The 16,307-nt window shown below is 43.1% G+C and overlaps 1 protein-coding gene and 2 long non-coding RNA genes across 5 annotated transcripts; all 3 read right to left on the reverse strand.

The window, feature by feature from the left end:
* Positions 1-203: 203 nt before the first annotated feature.
* Positions 204-1,093, reverse strand: LOC134064264 (uncharacterized). Its single transcript, XR_009936265.1, has 2 exons — positions 972-1,093; positions 204-354 (listed from the first exon to the last, which is right to left on the reverse strand). It is a non-coding gene; the product is annotated as an uncharacterized LOC134064264 (long non-coding RNA).
* Positions 1,094-4,397: 3,304 nt separating this feature from the next.
* On the reverse strand, positions 4,398-9,119 carry LOC134064284 (oocyte zinc finger protein XlCOF6-like). Its single transcript, XM_062520151.1, has 5 exons — positions 8,883-9,119; positions 8,259-8,514; positions 7,971-8,023; positions 6,873-6,936; positions 4,398-6,757 (listed from the first exon to the last, which is right to left on the reverse strand). The coding sequence occupies exons 1-5, from the start codon at positions 9,084-9,086 to the stop codon at positions 5,013-5,015; spliced, it is 2,322 nt and encodes a 773-aa protein (XP_062376135.1). The 5' UTR covers positions 9,087-9,119; the 3' UTR covers positions 4,398-5,012.
* Positions 9,120-11,288: 2,169 nt separating this feature from the next.
* On the reverse strand, positions 11,289-14,361 carry LOC134063888 (uncharacterized). 3 transcript variants are annotated; one of them, XR_009936213.1, is made up of 10 exons: positions 14,259-14,361; positions 14,080-14,175; positions 13,913-13,996; positions 13,729-13,812; positions 13,571-13,648; positions 12,635-12,727; positions 12,432-12,518; positions 11,934-12,026; positions 11,718-11,824; positions 11,289-11,419 (listed from the first exon to the last, which is right to left on the reverse strand). It is a non-coding gene; the product is annotated as an uncharacterized LOC134063888 (long non-coding RNA). The 3 variants fall into 3 exon arrangements; XR_009936211.1 differs by having other exon boundaries at positions 13,559-13,648; XR_009936212.1 differs by having other exon boundaries at positions 13,547-13,648.
* Positions 14,362-16,307: the final 1,946 nt, after the last annotated feature.

Below are 16,307 nucleotides of genomic sequence, written 5' to 3' on the forward strand. Positions count from 1 at the left end.
CTGGGCCTTAGTTTGCCCACCCCTGTTGTAGTAGCATGTCAATAAATTAGTTTATCCAATCATATGAAAGGTGTTTTGACAAGGCCCTGCCTTCTGAAATACATTTCCAATGGAGTAGTTCCAGATGAATGTGAGGAGCTAGGTGGAACGAAATTCAAGTGGTGAGTCAGGTTAACATACAGTAAGTAGTAAGTAGTAAGTAGTACAATTTTATTGTTCTTTATTCAAAACAACACTTATTCTAATAAAGTTAAACTGCAGGATGTTGTCAATCCACATCTGCGTCCTGTCTGAGGAATCCCCTCAGATCCTGCTGTATCAGGGAGTACAGGTGCTCCATCACGATGAGTTGTTCTGCACAAACACACAAGCACAAGCAAAAGACAAATTACATGTACTAATCAAAAGACAGAGCTGGTCACAGTGCTTAATAACATTTCCTGGGGAGATGTAACAGAAGAAGGTAACGTTGGCAACACTGCTTGAGCTCCCATGTTTACAAAAAGTAACGTTTCGACCCTTGGGTCTTTCTCAGGCAAATGAACCAATACTTTAACTAAGGTTACACTATGTCTGTGGTCTCCAAACGTTCACAAAGAGTGGACCTCCAGAGATCGCCAGGGCCATTGATGAACTGACCACAGATAGATCGCACCATCGCGCTCATACTATGCTAGACTACCGTTGACAACATAGCGATATTTCATGACATAATCGGACACATACGCTTATATAACGCGAGGACATTAACAATATACTTCTGAACAAATAAATACATGGTATGAATTCATAATTTAGGCTACTGTAGTGCGACATTTCATCAAAAGCCTCGTTTGTATGTGGACAAACCTACGATGCTAAGATAGCCATCTGATACCTTAAAACCAGCGTCAGTATTGTAACAACTACGCCATAACATCCCACATAAACGTGAAAATTAGACCCATAACAAATTAGATTACACTTCTTACCTTGGGTTAATGAGTAGTGAGGAAAACCCATTGTTTTGAGTCCATAACGCGTGTAGCCCATCGATGGCTTTGGTGTAGCTAGCTCCACGGAACTACTTACTGTGGTCAATATCTTCTTCTTCTTCATATGGCGGTTGACATACTGTGCTCAATAGCGCCACATCACATATACCTGTACATAGTGGCCAAAAAGAGCGTTGCACCACTACCTACTGGGGAGGGGGGGGAGGTGGGTAGCTCTTGCGCTTGAATCCATAGTAAAGCTGTCAGTCAAAACGCATCAGCCAATAGGAAGGCACCCCACAGACACCCACCCACATGTGAAGTTTGTGCCAGAATCGCAAGCAAAGAAACAGGCAGCGCAAACGCGAGAGCCAGAATCGAAACTGAAAAAGCCAGGAGCAAACAAACGAATGATGTCGCTGCAAATGATTGTTGTTATTGTAAACCAAAAGACAAGTTATTCAAACAGGTTTTTTTTTGCAACTACACAAATAATTTGTTTGCGAGTTTAGATTTTTTTTTTCAACTTTATTTTTTTTGTTTAGATTTTGTATTTGATATTTTGATTAATTGATTTTTGTTTGAATTTGAAAAAGTATTGTTTGAACTTTTTGGCACAAACGAAACTCCATACTAGTGGAGCCCAGGAGTGCCACACATCAGGTGTAAAAAAAACCCGGGTGTAAAAAAAACAACAACAATAATCTCAGAACCCTTTTAACATGGCACCACATCAAATGATATGCTTGCCTGCCCCAGGCAATAAACTCAATTAATAAACTAATGCAACAGCTCATTCGATTTGACCGTTGAAGCGTCAGTTCTTGCTTACCGAAACAAACAGCAGGATTGAAAGAAAAAGACTAATGAACAGAGAGCCTTTGGTGTCCTATCTGGACTGCACACAGTGGTAATGACTTCTCAATAGACAACTCTTGGTCTCTAGGATCCATGTGCAGCTTAGTTCAGAGTTCCTTCAATTTTCATCAGATGTTCTTAACACATTTTCAAATTTCAGTGTAACAAAGCTGACATGGGAATCCTCTTACATTCAGATTCTGCATTGTTATATGATTATACTGTATAAGATTAGGCTATACTAGACCCCAAAGTTAAAGCAAAGTTATGTTTATTTTTGCATGATGTTGTTTTCCACTGTGGTCTCCACAATGTGGGGTCCAGACAGCTGATACATATTACCATATCTTTGATTTTCAACATCAGATATGCTAATTTCAACTATTTATAAACGTGACAAGCTCCAGCAGGAATGAATCCAAAGCAGGCATTGGACAGCATTTCTAGGCCTGCGGAGCTTCATTTCATGGTAAAATAAGCATTCACGTCTATCCTACCACTCCTGGGTCCTCTTTTTGTCATCTTAAAGGCCAAGTGGAACACCACAAAGTCCCACAGACCTGCTTATATAACAAAATACAACACCTAATTTTTAACCCATGAGAAGGCTTCATAATTTCACATCAGTGCCTCGGAAAACAGTAGCCCATATGCCAACTCCTTAATTGTGTGCCTGCCTGCCTGCCTTCAACTCATCTGCTTCTTACTTATGAATATAGCTCTCATGACAGCGCTGCACTTTCGTTTTGATTAAAATTTCATTTTCTTCTGGAACAGATGAAAGTTTTCCTTGCACATTGTGGACCGAGTCACAGAGCGAATTCCTCTCCTTATTTTCTCTAATTGCAGCCGGTACACGGCCTCACGCGCATGCATGGTATCTCTGGATGCAGCACACAATCATTTTTCAAGTTAATGCTTTCTGTAAACAGACGGATCATTTCCACCACAAAGATCCTCAATCTCTGTTAAAACCATTTCCTTAAGAGACAACTGAGCTCAGGGAAACGACAGAAGGGCTTGATTTCAAAGCACTGTGTGTTAATGAAGGAATTGAATTACTTAAGTTTTATTTCAGCACTTTTGGCTGTGAGGTTTTTTTTTTACTTCTTAGTTTGTTTTTAAAAGGTTGTCTTATGTTGCTGTTGTTGTTTTTTTTAATAACCCTAACGATCCAGAAAACAATAATTCCCAGGACTACATCAAGGCATTGTGGGACTTTCCTGTACATATTGCTCTATAATCAAAAACCTAAAACCAGAGATGAGCATATTTTTATCTCAATTTCTCCAGTTTTGGTCTGTAATCTCCATTTCAGATCTTGATTATCAGAAGAATATTACAGATCTGGACATACTTTTGACCAACACTGATTGGCAAACAACGCCTTGCCAGTAAAAAGCTATCGTTCACATCAGGAGGAAATGTTTACATGCCACTTACTGATTAGTGACCTTCCTGTTTGAAACACATTGGCATAATTCCATACATGTTCAGATTGAGATACTGTTTTATTCCATTAAGACACATAATATATGAAACAGTGTAGACATGCTGTGTCAAATGTATGGAAATGGTACTTTTTGTTTTCCTTACATAATCATGACCATATGCAGCGAGTGATTTGCACAGCCTTCCAGTGCATCTCTGCCTCTCGCTGACGACGTGCGGCCATGCCATTCATTAGTGCCACCATAATAGAGCCTATGCTGCGTGACACGAGGGGACAGCTCACACAGGGAGGATGCATGATGAGAAGTGGGACAGTCATGGCTGCAGGGGTGGCCCCATGTGTTCAGGTTCCTGAAGATTTGCACCACACCACTGTGCATGCTTTCCATAGGCCTGAATTTAATTCACCACTTCTGAATTCAATTCACCACTTCTGAACCTAGTTAATCAGAACTGCAGCACAATGCTCTACATCAACAGCCTATGGGACAAGGCACCTGCGAAGATCAGAGGTTCAGAGGTTCAAGTGCAAAATAATAATGGCCGTGTCTAAAACAGGTGAACATGATGAATGTGACACTAAATTGGAGCCAATGAGCTACTATTACATGAATGGGTTTAAAGCATTCATCATTGGAGTGAATGAGGGGAGGTGGCCTATGGATCTCAATTACACAGCTCGGTTCTAAGAGTTCAAACTTTCAAAAATTTCAGCTGACTCGTCACAATCATCCACCCAGAAACTCCAACCTGATCATCAACAGAAGGGCAGAGCAGTGAATGAGTTCCAAACTGCGTACTTAGCAGAACCCTCTAGGGTGACTCTAATTTTCCTCAACGACCAATTTATTTGACACAATTTAAAAGCAAGTCACAAAAAATCACTTGAGGTTGACACCCTGTCGAAAGGCGCGACTCAATACTGCTCTCTGGTGGTTACCGAAGTTCAAAGCGAGCAACACAGTGTGCAATGAAAATGCATGCAGCAACATAACATGCTCTCGCAAGGCTTACCAATACAGCATTTCAAAGCTATGTTTGAACAATCCTAGCTATCAGTGCCCTAGCTATCTTCAAAACACAACAGAAGACAAAATATGAGCTAATGTCAAAACACTGTGACTTTATTGCCTCCACAGAGAATAGTAGTAAAAATAGAATGCAGTGCAACATTTAGCAAAGGTCAGATTGCTAAATGTAAAAGCTTATAATCCAAAGTAAATTGATAAAGTGACATCAACTTATTATAAATTGATGGTCACAGATGTCCAGATCTTGAGTTACAGGCTGATTGAGTCCTTTTTCTCAAAAGCTTCAACAGGATTACTCTGGATGAACCTGATAACCCAACAAAGCCCCTCCAGTGCCTAACCCTAGTTGTAGTCCGAAAATTCAGTTGCCTGCTTTCAGAAATTCGAAAACACATTAGCAAATATGTTTTGCAAACAACTGCATCAGAATCATATAGCGTACTCTTATTTCTATAGAGTAGGCTTATGGTTTATTTATTGATTAATAATTTCATATAGTAATCTTAGCATGTGGTTGATTGTCTAATCATATTCCAAATTCAGAGAAAATACTGTGTGATGCTGTTGATAACAATGCAATAACTTGCTTGAAAAATACCTCATTATCAGTCAAGTTCATGTACTATACAAACATCGACTCGCCCACAGAAACAACAAGCAAGGCCATCAGTTTCATCGCTCACAATTGCAATAATCACTATTGCAGTGAAACATCCTTTACGTCGCCGGCACACTTGTGATACGTCAGAGTCCTCTGAGAGGCGAAGCTCTTTCCGCAGCTGTCGCAGCCGAAGCGCTTCTCGCCGGTGTGGACCAGCAGGTGCGCCTTGAGGTTGTTGGCCTGCGTGAAGCGCTTGCCGCACTGGCCGCAGGCGAACGGCTTCTCGCCGGTGTGCACGCGCATGTGGCGGCTGAGGTTCTGTGCCACGGTGAAGCTGCGGCCGCACACGCCGCAGCTGTGCGGCCGCTCGCCGGTGTGCACGCGCCGGTGCGTCTCCAGGCTGCCCTGCGTGATGAAGCTCTTGCCGCACGTGGGGCAGTCGAAGGGCTTGCCCTCGCTGTGCGACAGCCGGTGCGTGTTGAAGTAGCTGAGCGAGCTGTAGCCCTGGCCGCAGACGTCGCACGTGAACGGCTTGGTGGGCCGGTGGACCTGCGCGTGGGCCCGGAGCGCGCCGGGCGTGTGGAACTGCTTGCCGCAGTCCTCGCAGGCGTGCGGCCGCGCCGCCTCGGCCCCGGCGTGGGTCCGCTGGTGCCGCCGGAGGTAGTTGGCCGAGCGGAAGCTCTTGCCGCACGCCGGGCACGCGTACGGCCGCTCGCCGCTGTGGAGCCGCTGGTGCACCTTGAGCGTGTGCAGCTGGTTGTAGCTGTTGCCGCACGTGTCGCAGATGAAGGCCTTCTCGCCCGTGTGGAGGCGCCGGTGCGCGCGCAGGTGCCCCGACTGCGTGAAGCGCCGCTGGCACACGTCGCAGCTGTAGGCCCGGGCGCCGGTGTGGATCTGCTGGTGCCGCGCCAGGTTGGCACCGATGCTGAAGCACTTGCCGCAGATCTCGCAGCTGAAGGCCTTCTCGCCCGTGTGAACTCTCTGGTGGGTGTTGAAGGCGCTTTTCATGCTGAAGCTCCGGCCACACTTGTCGCAGGTGTACGGCTTCTCCCCCGTGTGGACGCGCTGGTGCGATTTGAGGCCGCTCTTCTGGCTGAAACATTTCCCACACACGTCGCACCTGAACGGCTTCTCTCCTTTGTGAATGGTGAGCAGGTGCACGTTTAAGCTCCGGCGAGCCGTGAAGCTCTTGCCGCAGGTGTCACAGCTGTGGGGCCTCTTCCCCGTATGAATGACCTGGTGCGTCCGCAACTCCTTCACCTTGGGGAAAACCATCCCACACAGTCTGCACCCGAACCTCTTCTCTCCCTTGTGATCGGTCCTCCAGTGCAGCTTCAGGCTGCACTTGGCCGGAAAACTGACCCCGCAGAGGGTGCAGCTGGAAGTGCTCTCCCCGTCGAACACCACCTGGTGCTCCTTCAGGTGGCTCTGCGTGCCGAACACCTTGCCGCAGTAGGCGCACTTGAAGCGCCGCTCGCCCTTGTGCACGGTGAGCTGGTGGACGTTGAGGCTGCAGCGCGTGGTGAAGCCCTTGCCGCACTGCTTGCACTTGAAGGGCTTCTCGCCCGTGTGCACCACCTGGTGGGCTTTCAGATTGCTCCGCTTGCCGAACGCCTTGCCGCAGTGGCTGCAGCTGAAGGTCTGCGATGGCGCGACGGCGCCGGCGCCGGACTTCCGGACCCTTCCGCTGCCTCTTGAGCGCTGGCTCTGGCGGTTTACGGAAGGAGCGGCGTTCTCATCCTGTCCCTGCTGGTTTCCACCAATCGCATGAGGAGCATTAAGCTTATTTTCGGTGTATTCCAGTGTTACAGGCACAGCCTCGGCAGTGTTGGTCCTGGACTCTAGGGAATTGAATGGGAGCAAAAACACAGTATTAGTTACACAGCTTTTTTACAGTCAAGTTCTTGGTCTATGCTCTTCAGTACACCTCTAGTACACCTATTATAACAAACATACCATTGCTCAGACGCTGGGAGGTTCTCTCATTAGACAGCTCAGTCGTTTTCATGTTATCTGAAAACTGATGAAAGATTATAATTATAGCAATTTTGTTATCTTTGTTATTCATATGTATATTTTAAGTCACTTTGAGGGCAGCCAATCTTGTTCAAGGACAAGGACAGTAATGGGTTTAGAAGGTAGGCAGTTTCGTCCGAAATGTAAAGAAGATATACAGTGGGTATAGTAAGTATTCACACCCATGCTAAAGTTGACTAAAAAGAGGAATATAAAATCATCTTTTGAGAATTGATTGTAATGCCTTAATTAAAAAAATGAGTAAAAATCAAACCGCTAAGGACACTACTTTTCTTTGTGATTGAAGAATGTATCGTAAATAGATAAATGTTCTTCCTTAAATACAGGTTGCATAAGTATTCAACCCCTATGTTAAATTCCCATAGGAGCAGGAGGATTTTTTATATGTTTTTATTTTTAAAGGCCAGCTATTTCATGGATTCAGGATATTATGCATCCTGATAAAGTTCCCTTGGCCTTTGGAATTAAAATAGCCCCACATCATCACATACCCTTCACCATAGCTAGAGATTGGCATGGTGCTTTTTACAGTTAGCCAATTAGCCTGTTTGATGCTCATTGAGCTCAATGCAAATCAAACAGGCTAATAGGCTAACTGGAAAAAGCACCATGCCAGTCTCTAGCTATGGTGAAGGGTATGTGATGATGTGGGGCTATTTTAATTCCAAAGGCCAAGGGAACTTTATCAGGATGCATATTATCCTGGATCCATGAAATAGCTGGCCTTTAAAAATAAAAACATATAAAAACTCCTCCTGCTCCTATGGGAATTTAACATAGGGGTTGAATACTTATGCAACCTGTATTTAAGGAAGAACATTAATCTATTTACGATACATTCTTCAATCACAAAGAAAATTAGTGTCCTTAGCGGTTTGATTTTTACTCATTTTTTGAATTAAGGCATTACAATCAATTCTCAAAAGATGATTTTATATTCCTCTTTTTAGTCAACTTTAGCATGGGTGTGAATACTTACTATACCCACTGTAAATAAAAATGGTAAAACAAACCTACTCTGTTTAAAACATCCAGCAGACCTTCTTCACTAGACACTGTCTGGCATGTACCTGAAACAAAATGCAACACCATGGCCCTTGAAACTTCATGGAACATATATCATTAGTCTGCAGATCACAGTGTAAATCAAATGTAGCACAATTAAACTTATAATTTCAAAGTTGATCTGGTGGTAAATGTTATTAACTCAATTTCTAATGGAAACTGGTGCTTTCAAAAGCGTGTCAGTGAAAATGGTGACACGATGAAGAATGTCATCCACCCACACGGTCACATCAGACCTACCCAATGTCAGTCCACTAACTTGGACATCAGAGTCGCATGATTTGACAGTAGATTTGTTTCCATGTAGTCCTTCAGGGCAACATGTTAGATATTCTGGCGTGACTACCAGTGACAGAATCTTTGATCGCAGGGCTTCATATTTTATCTGACAATCCCTTATTTCCATCTGTAGCGTGGCACACACCTCCTGCATTAGAATGATGATTTTGTCCATGGCATCTTTGGATAACCTCTCCAGGATCGACAACAGGAACTTCTGTAATACAGAAAGCATAGTATGCATGTCTAACACAACAAACTATTCTGTATTTCTGTATCACTGCAATGATGATGAATTCACCCACACCAGAGACTTTAGGTGGACCATAGATATGTAGCATATATGGAACCAGTGGCATTCAGACTATAGGTAATCATTGTGTAGACTAATGTCCATGTTTGGCTACAAGCTTTCTTTTTTCAATTTTTCATGATCTACCATTCTAAAATAGGGTTGAAATGTAGTTTGGATAATATACCTGGACCAGACATTACTTTGGCCGTTTTTAGCAAACATCGCATGCCATATGCATTGGAAACAGGGACAAGAAGAAGCATGAGGAATGTTGTCAAAAAATAACTCACTGTGAGTTTCCCATTGTCCATCTCCGCTTCGGATGCTGGTGAATGACTTGCCTCTGTTTTGACTTCACAGCAAGGCATCCCCTTGCATTTAACGTTGTCAACTACATACTTGCCTATTTCAGTAACAGCTGCCTCAACAAATATTTGTATAACGCCAATTAACTCTCTTCGGAAAGCGCCTTGATGTGACATTTCTAAACTCATTTTCGTAGTAGTGTTTCTATAAACTGAACGACAATGTGGTTTGTTTACTCCCGTAAAACCGGAAGTACCGCCTTCCCTGTTCCCTTTCGGACGCGTAGTGCCCGGTAGCGCCCTCTATTGATATGGAGTCATAAGACATGTGCTATTTATGCACGTGACAGGCCAATTGCCCTACAAAGGCTAAGAGCAGTATCTGCACTTTTTCCAAATTGTTTTTTTTGTACGAATGAGAAGTGCCGGATCTGCTCTTCGATCTGTTAAAATTTCATATGGCTACCTAATACATTTCTTAGATTAATTTGCATTTTTAGTTTGCAGTTTGTACAGAAAAGTAGAGTGAAACCAAGGCAGATTGCAGTATCCACATACATTGCATTGATTTCACTTGCCATTACTGCATTCTGCCTTGGTTTCACTTGCCTTTGCCATTACTGCATTCTGCCTTGGTTTCACTTGCCCTTGTTCTATTTTTACATAAATGTGTATAAATGACAGAGTTATGCCATTGTTAAGGCATCAAGAAGCATATCTTCACTAAAAATGTAGTAAATACCTCCTCAATTAATATAAAAACTGAGTGATTATGATCACTTGCTACACTTACTGCAAAATGTTATTGAATGGCCATGCAAGTATAAGCAGTAATGCAAAGGCAAAGCGCAGTATAGCCTATAACACTACCAAATTTTGCATGAATGTCAAAAAACAAATGGTTTAATATTCAGCTCACTTTGATCTATCTAATGATACCCTTTGTTTTTGAATATAATTTTATGCTTATACTTGATGTAAGAAAAACACAAAAAGCTGTTTTTCTCAGTTTGCCATTTTTGCTGATACTGCCTCTTTCATTTGCATAATAAAGGTCATCAGTTAAAGAGAAACAGTAGTAGCCCACGGGTTTGAGCAAAAATGATGGAAAAACTAATACTGGTGGGCTAGCAGCTAATAGGTAAAGAACAGGAACCAGGAATCACTAGACAAAAGCCACTTTGCAGTAGATGTAGTGCAAAGTGGTACAAAATATGACCGCCGCTCAGTCCTGCACATTCTCTCTGCAAAAATAAATCATGCTGTGCTGGTCAATTTGTTTCCATCTCCCTACTCCACCACTGCAACTTTTTGCAACTAGGCCTATGTAAGTGAGTGTTGAAAGTTGTGAAAGTTCACTTGTGTGTGTGGGGAAGCAAAAAGAGTTGCAGCAGGGGACGGAGCAGATGGAAAAAATTGTGCAGGACCGAGTGGTGGTCATATTTTGTACCGCTATGCGGTATATCTGGTAGTTTGGGTCCGTTTTTATTGTATAGACATTACTGTAGCACATAACAGTAGCCTACCCAATGACATGCCATTTGCTTGACACATCTGGAGATCAAATAGTTCACAAATAACCTAGGTGAGGTGACTAAATAGACCGTGTTAGTCCATACTTTTTCTCCATCTCAAGAGAAAGAATATTAAGATGGATGAATCTGTTTTATGAAAACAAAAAGGAATTACAGCCTGTAGGCTATAACTTGAACAAGCCTGAAGCCTAAGCGTGGCTCGACATCAGGTAGTGACAACCCGATAAGTGCCCAAAACATTACAATATGGCTGACAAGTGGAGGGCCATAGAATTTGAGCTACTCCGTAGTTCTTGCAGGTTCCCAAACTTTCCTGCCTCATGATGTATTGTATAGGCCATAACTGCTTTCATCATAGCATTACTAGGCCTATGTGAAGGTGAGGTTTCGTATTCATTATTCAAATCAACCACTCTTAATTCCAACTCTTTATTCACTCTATAGTATTTTGAAATTATGCACAATTTATTTTTCAAAAGTAAATAACTTATCAAGCCTTGGACTACTCTGAAGCACCCCTGAGCATGAGTCATGGCACCCCAGCACCCACTTAGAAAAAAAATCTGTCTATAGGTTTTTCAAAGGCATTGTTTACACTGGTCTACCCTTCACATATGCTGAATCACAAGTGTAATAAACATGCAAATTTGGCTGCCAAGGTGTGGGAAAAAAGCAAGGTCAATAGCCACACATTCAATTTCAGTAGACAGAATCTGGACAAAGCTATAAAGTGATGTTCACAATACAGAACAAGTCTTAAGTTATTACTACGGGAGGGTCAGTAGAGGTTGGTAGTCAGCTTAAACAAACTAGACTCAAGACTCATTAGTACACTTAAAAAACAAGGAGACAATGCTAGATAAGAGAAAAGGGCCTTTATTGAATTCAAGATGGAGAAAGCCCAAGTGCAGAAAATGACCCAGGATGACTGAAGTTGCATTTTGCACTAGCATTCTGAACGGTCACTTCAGGATTCATCATGGGAGTCTACAGGGATAAAAAGCAGCCTTTTACTTACAATAAAATAAGCCATCAAATCAACCTCGGGCTGATTAACCGCCAGACAATGTTGGGACTACTGGTTTATATTGTGAGCAAGCTTGAAATAAGAACCAGGACAGCCCCATAATGTTACACTTCTGCACCCTTGCTCTAAAAGAATCCTTGTAAAGCATGTTATTGGGCCAACATGAACTGCCTTTTTTTACATGATCTACTGTAATGCAAGACAAAATATACTCCGCCTCAAGATGGCAAATGAGGAAATAGGATGTCAAACAATTACCGGTACTGGTGGTTCCATCTTGGGCAGAGGTAGTCCCATTTTGTGATTCAGTACAGTAATTTACTGATTCAGTACAGTGGTTAACACAGCATCCTCACTTGGACCATCTTGAGTATCCACAAGAAAAAACCCATGGTGAATCACAAGCCATCTTATACCACTAGCAGCACAAGACATGGACACATTTCTAGCACGTCAACACACAGCAAGGCTTACCAGTTCCTACAGTGGGGGCTGAAGTGGTCTGGTTTTGGGCATTCTGTGTTGTAGTACCAACTTCAGCATAGTCACTTGGTCCATATGGTGACTCTACACAAACAAAGCCACAGAAGTGGAGAACAGTCAGTGTATTTAGACCCTAGTATATCATTTGGGAAAGGGGCAAGATAAATGGCCTACACTGATCAAAGGTTTGGTCACCGTTCATCCACACCAAACTCATCCATGCCTTTATGGACCACACTTTGTGCACAGTCATGTTGGAAAAGGGGGCCATCCCCAAGCTGGGCTTGGTCCCTTAGTTCCAGTGAAAGGAACACTGAATGCTTCAGCATTAAAAAAAGAAATTCGACAATTCCATGCTCCAACTTTGTGGGAAGTTTTGGGATGGCCACTACCCATCCCAACATGACTGTGCGCCAGTGAAATTCTAGATTAAAAGTGACATTTAAATCCATTTGCAAAACAGGAAATATGACCAGTCAAACAATTAACCAGTACTGGTGGTTCCATCTTGGGCAGAGGTGGTCCCATTTTGCAGATTCAGTACAGTGGTTAACACAGCATCCTCACTTGGACCATCTTGAGTAGCCACAAGAAAAGAAAAAAAGGTGAATCACAAGCCATCTTATACCACTAGCAGCACTTGTAAACACATGGACACATTTCTAGCACTTCCAACACACAGCAAGGCTTACCAGTTCCTACAGTGGGGGCTGAAGTGGTCTGGTTTTGGGCATTCTGTGTTGTAGTGCCAACTTCAGCATCGTCACTTGGTCCATCTGGTGACTCTACACAAACAAAGCCACAGAAGTGGAGAACAGTCTTTGGGTGTTTCTCAAAGTCAAGAGCGCATCCTTGATAGAATGCTTTCTTTCGAGTTGAGTGCTAGAGACAAGGCTACACACCTTCCCAGTACCCTCCCCAGCCGTCAAGATCACATGCAATGGAACAGCCTAGCGAGTGTGGAGGTGCACGCCGGTTCCGGCTGAGCGCTTCATTTGAACCGTGGAAATTGTGCTGCTTTTACAGGAGTTCCGCCAACTTTGCAGCTGCACTTTCCCCTAAATAAATCCATCGATGCATCCTCCAAAATTCTACGAAATTCTCAGAACGAAGGACTCAGTACTTGCTAGAATTTGAAAGCCTCCTTGACTTTGGAACAGTGCTTGACGAGATTTGATGACGTAACATCCTTGAAAAAGTGGCTTGGAAGGACCAATCCTTGACTTGAGAAACACCCACTGACTTTATTTAGACCCTAGTATTTTGGGAAAGGGGCAAGATAAAATGGCCAACACTGATCAAAGGTTTAGTCACTTCGAAACGTTCATTCCACTCCATTAGACAGAACAGCTGTGGTCAGTTGCAGTGTTTAAAACAGAAAATGATTGGAACCATGTGGTAGGACAGTTGACATCCACCTATGCATTGCAGTGGCCCAAGCAGTCAGTGAACAGTGGCTTTCCCTCAGCATTTGAGAGTAGAGTGGACATACACTGCCATTGTGATTGAAACCCAATTTGAAAAAGTGTGCTTTGAGTCTTCAAACATTTCTTTGTAAGCCACAGGGAAATGCTGGAAAAACTACAAAAATATATGAAACATACCATCTCCCTTACCAGTTACTCCACCTGTGGCAGATGACGTTGTCTGATTTTGGGGATTTGGGGTTGCAGTTACCACATCATCTGCACTCGCCCCATCGGTTTCTAGTCCACATAATAACACATGCAGTTTAGTTAGGGTGAGGGGTCTAATTGGTCATGTACATAACCACAAATGCCCTTACCAGCATCTCCAGTTTGGGCAGCAAGTGTTGTCTGGTTTCAGGGACTTGAGGTTGCAGTTACCACATCATCTTCACTTGCCCCATCTTTTGGTTTCAACATAAGAGGAAGACAGAGGAAGCCAAGTCTCAACATCACACAATAAATCAGACTTGCAGAATCTCTTACATAAAAATAACTCCTTACCAGTAACATCAGGTTGTGCAGTAGCAGTCTGATTGTGGGGATTAGGTGCTGGAGTGCCTGCTTGGACATCTTCACTTGCATCACCTCAGGATTCCATTAGAATTTAGAAATTTAAAGTCAACACAACCAACTTGGAAGAACATAAGATAATTATATTAAATACTAACCCTGAGCCTCAGTTTGGGTCTGGTTGTTGGGATTTGGTGTTGTTGAAACATCAACCTCATAGTTTTCTTTGACATACCTCTTTGGAAGACAGAAGACTGCTCAAAAGAACAGAAGAAGTTGTTTAAATCAGGATCTTGAAAATATAACTCAACTGCCAAAAGATACATAAACCACTCACCATTACTGAAACTAGCGATGAGAACCAACACAACAATCTTTGCCATTACTGCCATGTTGAATCACCAAAAAACAATGGGAAGGGTGAGCTCAAGGAGGCTTATGGAGGCTTATAAAGGCATGACACACTCGTTCTCAATTCAGTGATAATTAGAATCACATGAGCTCCAGGTGTGTATCGTTCAGCCATTCATGAGGCCTGGCCTGAGGAGGCCGTATCAGGGGACATCTTCAGTCCCATCAATAGACCTCTGAAGCCACCATCTTTGCCCAAATAAGGAGATCCGGTATCTTGATATTTTTTCTATGGGAAAATAACATGGGGATTTTGAATTTTCGCACCTGTTCAACTCTCATGGGGACAAAGAAATTGGAAATGCAGACATTTTGCGCAACAAGTTTTGTCCTCTGCCTTCAAGTGGATACTGTGATCTTCGGTAGGTGAAGATGGCACACTTTGATCTTTGCTACCCCAGAGCTAACTTACAATGCAACTTGCTATAGGCAGTTAGCTTCAATTAACACCTGGAACTCCTTATATGGGCAAAGATGGCAGCTTACAAGTTCGCCTACAAAAAGGATCCAAAGCTGCCATTTTTGCCTATATAAGGAGATCCGGGTACCTTCAGTGTACTGACTTTTTGTGTTATCTACACTACCTACTTAAAACGAAGTGTTCGAAGGGTAGAAGTAGGCGGAATGAGACAGGGTGCCTCTCTTGTAAAGTTTATACGTCCTCCCTCGCTCCTCGGGCCTCGATCCTCACTGATCTACATAAAGAAAGATAGACAAAGGGATTAGGCGAGTTCAAGATGGCTGCGCAGCACAAAAACTGCGCAGCACAAGATGCACGTGGTTAAAAATCTGTCCACGATGGTCTAGATGGACTCGGCAGTCGGTATCACATGGCCTCAACTTATCGCGGGAGCAAGGCGTGACCAGGCAGCTGCGGAGCAGCAGAGCAGCCGCTCTGGAGGTACTGCGGAGAGCAGCGGAGCCTGGACCCTGCCTTCATGACGTCAGGTCTTTGCCCTAATTGGCTTTTACATCCCTGATGTATGTGCAGGTGTTTAGATGCCTCCTCATATCCACAAGGGTCCGTGCGGGTCCGTGCCTCGTGATTCGTCACATGGTCAAGTCTAGCCAAGTCTACACTAGGGGAAGTAGAGAGTGTACAACTTCATAGCAGCGTTTGCATCCCCGCCCCTGCTGCCACCGGCAGCTCTCGTTGCTGCAAAAGGTCATTTGGAGTTGAACTTGAACACGGCTATAGACTATTGTTGTTGCCGCCCCATCATTCTTTATGTAGATCAGTGAGGATCGAGGCCCGAGGAGCGAGGGAGGACGTATAAACTTTACATGAGAGGCACCTATAGCCTTGGTGTTTTTATTCAATTCCGCATGAGAGGCACCTATAGCCTTGGTGTTTTTATTCAATTCCACACAAATATAATAATAACACAAATGCTTTGTGTTATTTTCCATATTAGAATTAATAAATGTTATTAGAAGGCTTGAGGAGCGACAATATTATTACATATATTATATGACACAAATATGTAAACAAATTCTATGGCCCTAGACATTGTGCTTTCTATTCATTACAGTACTGACTGCTCAATAGATCTTGAGTGGTTGCAGGTTCATATCAACAAAGAACAGGAAGAGACAAAGGACAAGTTTGTGAGCTACAGGGTACAGTGCTGTAAAAATAGGGATACAAGGAGGAAGAAGAACAAAAAATATTGGCAATTATTGCAATAAGGGCAAAGTAAAGTAGTAATTTCTTGTCGATTGTGAACTACATTGTTTGTTTTGAGCAATGAGATTTCTATTTTTGGGTGTATTGTTTACTGACTGAGCACTGGTAAATCTCTTTTGAGGTGAAAGTTTAATTTTGAGCACAGGTAAAACAGTGAACACTATTCTGACCAATTCAATTTGCAAAGTGTAATGGCTGGCTCATAGACGGAATCGGAAACGGAATGTGTTTTATGACGTAGCAGATATGGTAACCCTAGCAGATCTGATACCCACACTATCCATGTTG

This window comes from Sardina pilchardus, chromosome 18, assembly GCF_963854185.1.
Source record: "Sardina pilchardus chromosome 18, fSarPil1.1, whole genome shotgun sequence".
Lineage (NCBI taxonomy): Eukaryota > Metazoa > Chordata > Actinopteri > Clupeiformes > Clupeidae > Sardina > Sardina pilchardus.